Below are 12,520 nucleotides of genomic sequence, written 5' to 3' on the forward strand. Positions count from 1 at the left end.
AAAAAAAAAAAATAAAATGTTCTCCAGCTTGGGCAACATGGTGAAACTCTGTCTTTTAAAAATTAGTCAGTATGGTGGCATGAGCCTTGGAGGCAGAGGCTGCAATGAACTCAGATTGCACCAGTGTACTCCAGCCTCACAGAGAACCCGGTTCAATAAATAAATAAATAAATATGCTAGGCACGGTGACTCCTGCCTGTAATTCCTGCACTTTTGGAGAATGAGGTGGGTGGATCGTTTGAGGTCAGGAGTTTGAGACCAGCCTGGCCAACATGGTGAAATTCCGTCTCTACTAAAAATACAAAAATTAGGCGTGGTGGCAGGTGCCTGTCATCCCAGCTACTCGGAAGGCTGAGGCAGGAGAATCACTCTACCCATCCGGGAGGTGGAGGTTGCAGTGAGCCGAGATCGCACCATTGCACTCTAGCCTGGGTGACAAACAGAGACTCTGTCTCACTAAGTAAATAAGTAAATAAATAAGTAAATAAAATAGAATGCTTCGAAAACTGTATTTTAATATATTGATTTCTTTTGTAATCCTATATATTTTATTTTCTGTAATTTCAGATATTTTTCTTTTTTGATATTTTTTCCTTTTTAAAAAAAGTTTAAATAGAGATGGGGTTTTGCCATGTTGCCCAGGCTGATCTCGAACTTCTGAGCTCAAGCAATCCTCCTGCCTCAGCCTCCCAAAGTGCTGGGATTACAGGTGTGAGCCATGGCACCCAGCCTAATTTCTAGCATTTTTCTGAGAAGTTATCTATAGGTTTCACAAACACATGAAAATATGTCCATGTCATAAATATGGGTAAGGGCCATAAAATAAAATAACATGAATTTTCTTGAATTTAATTTTTTTTTTCTTTCTAGACATATGGTATATCTAGATATAACATATACCTAGGCCAGGCTCCATGGCTCATGCCTATAATCCCAGCACTTTGGGAGGCCGAGGCAGGTGGATCACTTGAGGACAGGAGTTCGAGACCAACCTGGCCAACCTGGTGAAACCCCATCTTCACAAAAAATACAAAAATTAACTGGGCATGGGGGCAGGCACCTATAATCCCAGCCACTCAAGATGCTGAGGCAGGAGAATCACTTAAACCTGGGAGGCGGAGGTTGCAGTGAGCCAAGACCATGCCACTGTACTCCAGCCCGGGTGACAGAGTTAGACCAAATCTCAACAACATCAAAAAAATCTATGTATGTGTGTATACATATATGTGTGTATAATTTTTGTGCCTCACTATGTGCAAGTTACTGAGCTAGATTCTAGGGGAACAAAGATTAAAAAGACATGGTCTGCCTCTCAAAATTTACAGGGTTAGGGAAAGAGTGGGAGAGGGAGATGGGGCTTCTGAGTAGTGGTGACCATACTCCATTTTTTTTAGATGTTCAGTCTTAGGCGAAAACTTCTGGTGCATTAAAAACTTTTGCTTTATTATTTTACCTTTTGCTAACTGTAAAGCTATAAATTTCCAGAGTCAGGGACTCTTTCTTCTGGTTTCGGTTATATCTCAAGAATGTGGCAAGTAGAAGTGGTGCTGAGCATTATGTCCAAAAGTTCACATTTGTTTTTGCAACTTAAATGTTTCTTTCTTTCTTTCTTTCTTTTTTTAAAGACGGGGTTTCACTATGTTGGTCAGGCTGGTCTTGAACTCCCGACCTCAGATGATCCGCCTGCCTTGGCCTCCAAAGTGCTTGGATTATAGGCGTGAGCCAACACGCCTGGCCTTAAATGTTTTTTTCTCAGAGTGCTTCTACAATTGAAGTTTGGATTGTCAGACTGCTCACAAAAATCTACCTACATAAGAATATGCATTTAATATATCCTAAACAATATATATATATATCCTAAATGCTGTGCATAACAGTGCTTCTCTGGATAAATACGTTCAAAGTTCCAACCCAGATGTCAATAGCTCAGAGCCCTTCTTGACAAAACACTCTTCCTGTCAAGGCTAAAATGAGAGCAAGAGATGTTAGTTTCCATTTAACTCCAGGCAGCTGCAACAGACAAGACTTTTTCTTTGTCAATTATTCACCTGAGATCCTGTTTTGAAGAACAAAATCACAAAGGACAATCTGACCTATCTCGCTTTTTCCAGTGTTAACCACAGTGTGGACAGCTTTTAAATAAGTCAGTTTATAATGAAGCAGTGTGATTTAATGAAACAGGAAAAATAAACAGATCATTGGAACAGAGCGAAAAGTTAAAAAGTGAAACCATGTATTTAAAAGAATCTTGTAACAAACAAAAAAATAATTTAGCATAATGTAATCCAGTTCTTGGGAGTAGAGAAGGACTTAAAGCAGAAATAGACAAGAATATCATTTTAATTGTATCAGATTTTTGTATTTCTAAATAAGAAAAGATACTATGAACTGTTCTAAAATAACCAATAGCCTATGAAAAAGTACTTACAACCCAACAGCAAAGGATTCATATTCAGAATATAAAACAAACTCCTATAAATCAATAAGAAAATGGCAGCCCAATGGATCAGTGGACAAAGAATGTAAACTGGCAAGTCACAAAAGAAGATAAAATAAAGACCATTATATCTATGAAATGATGCTCATCTCATTAATCAGGAAAATGCAAATAACAAGAAAACCCAGCAGCAACTTGGAAAAGACCACTAACAACAACACCACCACCACCCAGCTATTTTGGGGGAATAATTAGGCAGTGGGTATCAAGAACTCTTTACTACCCAGCAATTCTTTTTTTTTTTTTTTTGAGATGGAGTTTCACTCTTGTTACCCAGGCTGGAGTGCAATGGCGCTATCTTGGTTCACTGCAACCTCCGCCTCCTGAGTTCAAACAATTCTCCTGCCTCAGCCTCCCAAGTAGCTGGGACTACAGGCGCGCGCCACCATGCCCAGCTAATTTTTGTATTTTTTAGTACAGACAGGTTTTACCATGTTGACCAGGATGGTCTCGATTTCTTGACCTCGTGATCCACCCGCCTCAGCCTCCCAAAGTGCTGGGATTACAGGTGTGAGCCACTGTGCCCGGCCTCAATTCTTCTTTTTAAGAGAAATGCTTGTATAGAGTATGCAAAGAAACACTCTTTAGATTGGTGTTTATGAGGGTAAAAAATGGAGATGACCTAAATATCCATTCATAGGGGAATGGCAAAGTAAATGGAAGCATTTTGATATTATGTAACACTATGAAGCCATATATATTTATATGTGTGTATATATATATATATGGGTGTGTATCAAAAATTCTAAGACAAATGCTTGACTTCAAAAAACTAAGTTGCAGAACAGATAGAGTGATACCTTTTTTAAAAAAAATTAATTTAACTGTTACTCCCCACTATCCATGATACAATAGAGGCTACATCATGCTTGGAGCTCATTCAAAAAACACAGGAGAGGCCAGTCGCGGTGGCTCACACCTGTAATCCCAGCACTTTGGGAGGCCAAGGCAGGCAAATCATGAGGTCAGGAGATCAAGATCATTCGGCCAACATGGTGAAACACCGTCTCTAGTAAAAATACAAAAAATTAGCTGGGCATGGTGGTGGGTGCCTGTAGTCCCAGTGACTCGGGAGGCTGAGGCAGGAGAATTGCTTGGACCAGGGAGGCGGAGGTTGCAGTGAGTCAAGATCGTGTCACTGCACTCCAGCCTGGGCGACAGAGTGAAACCCTGTCTAACACACACACATACACACTCACACACACAAAAGGCAGGAGAGAGAAGATCACTTGTGCAAAACATTGAGCAGTCAAATACAGGAACTCCACCAAAGTAATGAATGAAAAAGTCTGGGGTGTGTTTTTTCCATTTCAGAATTGTATTTATTTCTCAATGGCAAGAGTTTTCACTGTTATAAATTTGTTGTGATTGGCTCTCACTAGCAATGACCAATAACTGAATAAATAATTGTCAAAAACAAAGTTACAGCAGAAGATTTAGTTTTAAAGTTGTTTTTTCTTTTTTCTGTTTTTCTTTTTTATTTTTGAGACAGAGTCTTGCCCTGTTGGCTAGGCTGGAGTGCAGTCATGCCATCTCAGCTCACTGCAACCTCCACCTCCCAGGTTCAAGCAATTCCACTACCTGCCTCAGCCTCTGGAGTAGCTGGGGCTACAGGCATGAGCCACTATGCCTGGCTAATTTTCATATTTTTAGTAGAGACAGGGTTTGGCCATGTTGGCCAATCTGGTCTTGAACTCCTGGTCTCAAGTAGTTCACTCGCCTCGGCCTCTCAAAGTGATTGTGATTGGCTCTCACTAGCAATGAGCAATAACTAAATGAAATAAATAATTGTCAAAAACAGAATTACAGCAGAAGATTTAGTTTTAAAGTTGTTTTTACAGGCATGAGCCACAGAGCCCAGCCATTAAGATCTTAATTGACTTCATTTGCAATTCTTGAACTGGGCTTCATTCCATAAAATAGAATAAATGGCAGTGGCTTACCCCTGTAATCCCAGCACTTTGGGAGGCCAAGGCGGGTGGATCACGAGGTCAGGAGATCAAGATCATTCGGCCAACATGGTGAAACACCGTCTCTAGTAAAAATACAAAAAATTAGCTGGGCATGGTGGTTGATGCCTGTAATCCCAGCACTTTGGGAGGCTGAGGTGGGAGGATCATTTGAACCCAGGAGTTCTAGACCAGCCTCTGCAACACGGGAAGACCCCTGTCTCTACCAAAAACAAAAAGTGAGCTGGCCATGGTTGTCATGCCTGTGGTGCAAGTTACCTCTGGTCCCATCTACTCTGGAGGCTGAGGCAGGAGGATCGACTTGAGCCCAGGAGGCAGAGGCTGCAGCGGGCTGTGATGGAGACACTGCACTCCAGCCTGAGTGACAGAGTAAGACAGTAAAAAAAAAAAAAAAAATTCCAATGAGCACAGCAGGGGAGGTTGGTTTTGTTGACAGAGAAGGGCTGAAAAAAGCAGAAGCAAAGAACAAAAAGCAGATTGGTTATTTCAGAGTTACTTTCCTTGAAAGGTGGGAACAGGGAAACAGAACAATAGGGAAAAAACTGATTGTTTAGCATCTGGTTCCTTTAGGTTACTTTTTGTTGTAAGGATTAAAGGTAGAGGAAATTTCATTATTATGCTAAGTAAAACTGGCCTGTTTGGGAAATTTGGCTATTACCTCTCTCCTGATTTCTCAGGTCAGACAACAACTCAGTTTCAGTTTGATGAGCTGGAACTTCAGTATGAGAGACTCCATTTTGCTATTTGGTCTGGTCTGTTGACCTAGTACAGGAGCTCAGTCAAAAACAAAATTATATGAATGCCTCATATAATTTTTACTTAACAATACTGTATCTACAAATATATTTTAAAATATATGTATTGCTATATATTAAAAATACTGTATATAGGCCGGGTACAGTGGCTCATGCTTGTAATCCCAACACTGTGGGAATTCAAGGCGGACAAATTGCTTGAGTTCAGGAATTCAAGTACAACCTGGGCAACGTGGAGAAACCCCACCTCTACTAAAAATAGAAAAATTAGCCTGGCATGGTGGTGTGTGCCTGTAGTCCCAGTTACTCAGGAGGCTAGGTGGGAGGATCACCTGAGCCTGGGGTGCGGAGGTTCCGTGAGCTAACATCGTACCATACCACTGCATTCTAGCTGGGGCCACAGAGTGAGACCCTGCCTCAAAACAAAACCAAAACCAAAACCATATATATACACATACAGATACATATATATACACATATATATATATATGGATACATAATACACCCACACACATATATATCCATACACAGATACATATATACCGCTGCTTTCTCTCCCCATATCTTCAGTGATTTAAAGCAAAACCTCAGAGGAAAGATGATTGCATTGTTAGAAACTTCTGCTTTAAAAATGAGAACCAGAGCTAAGGTAGCATACTCCGGTCACTCTGCCGGGGGTATGGAAGCGGGAGCTTGAGTGGCGGAGTCCATGTGTGCATCTATCCATCTATCTATCTATCTATCTATCTATCTATCTATCTATCTATCTATCTATCATCTATCTATCTATCTGTATAGCATGAAAAACACAGGCCAGCATTAGCAGTTGGTTTCAGATGGATTCCAGACAGGCTGTGAATGGACCAAAAAGGAAGCTGTGGCCATGGGGTAGGAAGTGCCCTGTTGAGGCCCTTGCTCTGCTGGGTCTGCTTTCTGAGCTTAAAACCCAATGCGTCTATATGCTGGTGTAATAGCAGGAGGAATCTTTTTGCAGAAGTCCCTTTGCATGATGAGGAGAAACCAGGGACTTTTCCAATATTTTCTACATATTCTATGCAAGGTGTTACAATTACCATTCTTAGAAAGATCTGTGTCCACTTTCATTGTCTCCATCGCCAGGTGCCTCCTGGGGTGGAGAAAAATAGGGAACTGTGCCTCTGATCGGGGATGTTAGATCTGCTGAGGGGTGCTTGGGTTGGAGGTTTGTAAGTGGAATTGAGCTTTAGGGTATAAATGACCAAAGTTGTCATCTTTCTAAGTAAGACCCACTTTAGGGGTTACAGCTAAGGTTGGAGGTAGAGGAAGTAGTTGGCAACTTGCCTTGAAATCTAGAGGTTCATGATCTGGTGACATGGACTCAGCCACTCCAGCTCCCGCTTCCACACCATGGGCAGAGTGACCAGAGTATGCTACCTCATCTCTGGTTCTCATTTTTAAAGCAGAAGTTTCTAATGGCGCAATCCTCTTTCCTCTGAGGTTTTGCTTTAAACCATTTAAGATATGGGGAGTGAAAGCAGCAGGGGCTTTTTGATGTGGTCATTAACGCCAGTCAGAAGTAGGTGTTTAATCAGAAGGCTCAAGACAGATGGGGCACTGGGCGTAGCGACTCACACCTGTAATCCCAGCACTTTGGGAGGCCAGGGTGGGCAGGTCACCTGAGTTCACGAGTTCGAGACCAGCCTGCTCAACATGGCGAAACTCTGACTCTACTGAAAATACAAAAATTAGCCGAGGGTAGTGGTGCGTGCTTGTAGTTCCAGCTACTTGGGTGGCCGAGGTAGGAGAATTTCTTGAACCTAGGGGGTGGAGGCTGCAGTGAGCTGAGATTGCACCACTGCACTCCAGCCTGGGTAACAGAGTGAGACTCTGTCAAAAAAAAAAAAAAAAAGATGTAGGGGTGTGTCCACCCAGGAGAAAGTGATTAGGAGGCTTACCCCCTGCCTCATTGCCTGTGGTCACCTGGCTTCCTTGAAAATAATGTAATCAGCATCTTTGTGTATGTGTATTTTTAATGTTATCAGGCTTAGAGAAATGCAACCAAACCAAGCACATATTTATTTTAAAATTCTATTAAAAACTAGGTATTTAAATTGATTTTAAGAAGCTTGTTAAGGAAATCAGCCTGGCTAAGGAAAATTAGTACTGCATTTTAAGAGTTAAGCAGGTCTACTACTCCGGGGCAGCTCTGCTTAGTGTCAGAGCCACCCTCCCTCAAGAACTTTGTTGAAGAATGTTGAGCAAACTTTTTGGAAGCCTTCTGTTTGCAACATGACTTAAACAGCAGTTATGATCATTGGGATTAATAATGTGGTATCTGGAGCAGGTAACCTGGAATTATTAATATTATCTCTCTGTCATCTTTTTCTTTTCTTTTTTTGGGGGCAGGGGACAGGATGTTTCTCTGTGCCCCAGACTAGAGTGCAGTGATGTGATTATATCTCACTGCAACCTTGAACTTCTGGGCTCAAGTGATCCTCCTGCCTCAGCGTCAAGAGTAGCTGGGACTATAGGCATGTGCCACTACACCCAGCTAATTTTTTAACTTTTTGTAGAGATGGGGTCTGCTGTGCTGCCCAGGCTGGTCTCAAATTCCTGAGTTCAAGTGAGCCTCCCACGTTGGCCTCCCAGAGTGCTGAAATTACAGGCACGAACCTTTGTGTCCAGTCTTGTCATTGTTTTCCTTTTTCTTTCTCTTTTGCCTTTAGACATGGTGTGGGGGTCTCACTATGTTGCCCAGGCTGGACCCTCAAAACTTCCGGGCTTAAGCGATCCTCCCAACTTACCCCTGAGTAGCTGGGACCATTGGCACGGCCACCATGCCCAGCTCTCTGCTATCTTTCCCTAGAGAGAGCATGTCTTGAGCCACAGCTTGCCATCTAAGTTTCTGGGACTTGAGAATACAGGAGAGAGCAGTATGTATTTCTCAATGTCCAGAGGGAAATCACAAATTTTAGTTGTATGGTAAATGCTGAAGTATTTAATGCAATAAAGTCCTTCCCCATCAGAAGCTGTGCACACCCATGGCGGGGCTAAGTTTCTGCTGAGGAGTAATAGTGAAAACAGCTCTCCTATTCAGGGTAGGAACACAAAACCACCTTCATGTCTCCCCGTGTCTTTTGAGAGGAAGCACGATGGTTCCGAAACGCCCTTCATTTCACCCTCACACGCAAAATGACCACTTACTGTTTGAGAGGGTGGCTCACCTCATTGTCCTGGTGATTAATCTCGCTGAGGTTCGACTGTTGCAACAGGACCGTCAGGAGCCTGTAAGGAAAAACAGGAGAAATGACTCAAAAGAGCAGCAGCTGTGGTGCCCTTGGAATCAGTATAAAAACATGACATTAGAAAAAGCGTCAGTTGAAAGGCTCCAAATGAAGATGAGGGTGCTTTCTGTTTCCCTGGAAACAGAAAAGAAGCAAGAGTGGATGGTTAGAAGACACCTGTGAGGAGGACCGCTGTGTGCCTCTCCCACCCTCTCTCCATCTCGGCACTCCTGTGGGGTACAGGGGTTGGAGAGGCTTCAGGCTCATCATGTTCACCAGGCCTATGTCACCTAGGCATGTGCTTTAAGAACCAAATTCATCTAGCATTTCTTCTCTTTTTTTTTTTTTTTTTTTTGAGACGGAGTCTCCCTCTGTGGCCCACGCTGGGGTGCAGTGGCACAATCTCGGCTCACTGCAACCTCCGCCTCCTGGGTTCAAGCAATTCTCCTGCCTCAGCCAGCTGAGTAGCTGGAACTATAGGTGCGCGCCACCACGCCCGGCTAGTTTTTTTTGTATTTTTAGTAGAGACGGGGTTTTATCATATTGGCCAGGATGATTTTGAACTCCCAACCTCATGATCTGCCCGCCTAGGCCTCCCGAAGTGCTGGGATTACAAGTGTTAGCCACCGCGCCTGGCCCTAGCACTTATTCTTTATTCACTTTGCAAAAACTTACAGAGTGCTTTCAGACTGCTTTGCTCCTAGGTGCACATCATGCCTTTTCAATGCATAGATTATACCAAGAGGTTGTCAGCACTTGCAAGCTTGCTCATTCTTTGTAAAATACACACATGTCCAAGCACAAGATGACAGAAATCAGGGTAAAACAGCTATCAATGATTCTCAAATTCAAGCTCTTACCTGACGTGGATCCCTTGCTCAGTTGACTAAGGTCAGTGCTCCATCTAGGAGAGGGGACAGCCAAGCATAGAGGAGAGGGCCCGGGCCCTGCAGCAGACTGCTTGGGTTCACGTCCCAGCCCTGCCGCTATGAGCTCTGTGATCTCAGGCAAGTTACTCACCTTCTCCCTGCCTAAACTTCCTCATCTGTGTGATGGGGTGGTAAAAACTACCTATCACACAGCTCAGTGTGAGGAGATGATTTAACATGAATACAACATAGAGAGCACGTTTGGAACACGCTGTTATTTCTAGAGCACTTGAGAACCCTGCTCCATTTCAGAATTGCCTGGAGAGATTTCTTTTTTTTTTTTTTTTAAACTACAAATACCTGGACTCTGTATTCAGGGTTTCTAACTCAGTAGGTCTGGAGAGAAGCCCAGCTTCTACAGTTTTAAAAAGCTATTCAGGAAATTCTGGTAAACAGCCAGGTTTAGAAACAATTGAGAAAGGTGCTGAAGGAATTAATCAATGGATACTCATCAAGATGATAAAGAATAGTGCATGGGCAGTCAGTGGAGGAAATTCAGAAATGCTTTTGAAAGAATTATTTGTAAAATGAAATTGTTTAGTCTCTTCTCCAATCAAATCTTCACTGTCTCTCAGCTTGGAAGCCATCTAAAGCCTGAAGTATTAAACTGTTCCTTACGATAGAAGGAAAGAAAGATCCATTAATCATATTGCCTTGGTAGTAAATGTAATACTCAAAGAGCTTACATAGGGACAGACTTCTGGTTATTTGCAGTGGAGGTGAAATAGCCAAGAAGCCTGTGGTTTCAATCTGGTTTCATTACAGTCTTTTGGGGAGCCAGGATAATGCTGAGATTTAATTCTAATCTCACTACTGCACGATCTGAGTTTCTGTATCCTCATGTATGTCAACGTGGTGGTGTTAAGGATCAAGTGATCCAACAGGCATAAAGACCCTTGGTCACAGACTCTAAAGGGACAACGGACATCTCTTTTATGCTCTCTGACTTCTAGATGTAGCTCTGTCTGGTAGGAAGACATATAAAAATAATTGCATTTTGGGTCATACAATTTTTATCTTTGCAATTACTTCACCACTGGGTATGTTTTCCTGTGGCTGCTCTGTGAGTGGGGGCAGGGTTTAACTGGTGACTGTGCCTCTCCTTTCTGTCTTCTCTCTCATTATTGGCCATTGTTTACTCTCTAGGGCCTGTTTGGTCTGAGGGGCTGGGGAAGGAGGGGAGGGCAAGGCAGGAGGTCAGCTGTGGTCCAGTGCGGTTATCCTCACTTAGCCCTGAGCAGACAGAGATTATCTGTGGCCAGACAGGATCTTCTGGGGCTCTGACCAGATTAGTATGGGGGTAGTAAGAACAAGACCTCTTGTCACATCCTGGGTGACCTCCCAAGGTTGTGGGATGAACCCTGTGCCTAGATATTTTTCTATTTGCCCTTCAAAGCCATTTTCTTCTCTGCACTGCCCTGCTCTGAGGCTGACCTCTAAGGACCGCATCAACCAGGCTCCCCTGACCTTGGCTTCCTATTGGGTTTGGCTCGTCGGGGAACTGGCAAGAGGAGGGAGGGAAGCCAGCTCCCTTTCTGGCAATAATTGTATTTCTCTACCAAAGGCCTCAGCTCTTGCCAGGTGGCCCCTCTCCTACATCTAAGCTACCACTGCAGCTCTCAGAAGGTTCCAGTAACAGCTCCTTTCTTGCCCCTTTAGGTCTAGAGAGTGATAACATTTTCCTACTCTTTTGGGGAAAATGAGAGTGGGGTCGGGGGTGGTTATAGCATCATCCATCATCTCTTGTTGGTCAATTTTTTTTTTTTTTTTGAGACAGGGTCTCGCTGTGTCACCCAGGCTGGAGTGCAGTGGCAGAATCACAGTTCACTGCAACCTGGCTTTCCTAGGCTGAAGCGACCCATCCTCCTGCCTCAGCCTTCAGAGTAGTTGGGACTATAGGTGTGCACCAACACAGCCGACTGTTTTTTGTGTGTTTTTAGTAGAGACGGGGTTTCACCATGTTGCCCAGGATGGTCTCAAACTCCTGGACTCAAAACGATCCTCAGCCTCCCAAAGTGCTGGGATTATAGGCGTGAGTCACCACATCCAGCCTTGTTGACCAAGTTTAAATAGTCTTTCCCTAGACATTCTCCAGTTGCCACCCTTTAGTTCCCATGTCTTCTCTGTCATGGCTCTGACTGATACATGCTGATCTATGTGGCCAATTCCATTTAATTGTGAAGTCTCTGGAACCCACTGATCTTCAAAGCTGGACACAAATGGACAGATTGAGGCCCTCTCCTGCATTCTTGCCCTCACTCTGGCTCTGGCTCTTTCTCACATATTGTGAGAACAAAGAACCTGAGGCCCTTCCTGGCTTGCCAAGACCACCATGCAGTACCTCAGTGATCCAGTCTGAACCAGAAACCAGGTGTCCCATTGCCAGCCTGGAGCTTCCTTGCTGTTCTGTGGTATGAGGTCACCTGTGAGATACTTGTCCAGCATCTAGATGACTTGCAGCCCTTTGTTGTGCTTCATCTGAGCTCTCATTTTTTGTCACCGTGGCCTAGGAGTAGTCCTTCCACACCTCCATCAGCACCAGTTCAGACTCCCACCTGTCCTCAGATCTCCAAGGCAGCAACAGAAGACCCACCTCATCTCAAGTGCCAGGACAGCAGCCCCAGACAGGCAGTGTGTGAGTCATAAGAGCATTGAGGCTGGGGCCAGACTGCCACTGTTAGAATCCCTGCTCCATACCAACCAGCCAGTGACCCTGGGCAAGCTCCTAGTGCCTACCTTTTCTTATCCATAAAATGCAGAGAATAACACCTACTTCCTCAAAATCTGTTGTGACATTGAGTCCAGGCACACAAAGCACTTGGAATATCCCTTAGATGCCATAATAAAGTTCTCTATGGCTAGGTGCAGTGGCTCATGCCTGGAACCCCAGCACTTTGGGAGGCCAAGGTGGGCAGATCACCTGTAGTCAGGAGTTCAAGACCATACTGGCTAACATGGTGAAATCCCATCTCTAATAAAAATAGAAAAATGAGCCAGGCATGATGGTGGGTGCCTGTAATCCCAGTTACTAGGGAGGCTGAGGCTGGAGAAGCACTTCAATCTGTGAGGCGGAGGTTGTAGTGAGCTGAGATGGTGCCACTGCACT

General features: G+C 43.9%; 1 protein-coding gene across 1 annotated transcript in view; it reads right to left on the reverse strand.

The window, feature by feature from the left end:
• Positions 1–12,520, reverse strand: part of ANKRD55 (ankyrin repeat domain 55) — a 131,363-nt gene that overhangs the window by 52,661 nt on the left and 66,182 nt on the right. The window contains exon 6 of the mRNA XM_017548687.2: positions 8,426–8,486. Coding sequence (XP_017404176.1) covers positions 8,426–8,486 — 61 coding nt within the window. The remainder of the gene's footprint in view (positions 1–8,425; positions 8,487–12,520) is intronic.

The sequence above is a fragment of the Cebus imitator genome, unplaced genomic scaffold, assembly GCF_001604975.1.
Source record: "Cebus imitator isolate Cc_AM_T3 unplaced genomic scaffold, Cebus_imitator-1.0 Scaffold213, whole genome shotgun sequence".
Taxonomy (NCBI): Eukaryota; Metazoa; Chordata; class Mammalia; order Primates; family Cebidae; genus Cebus; species Cebus imitator.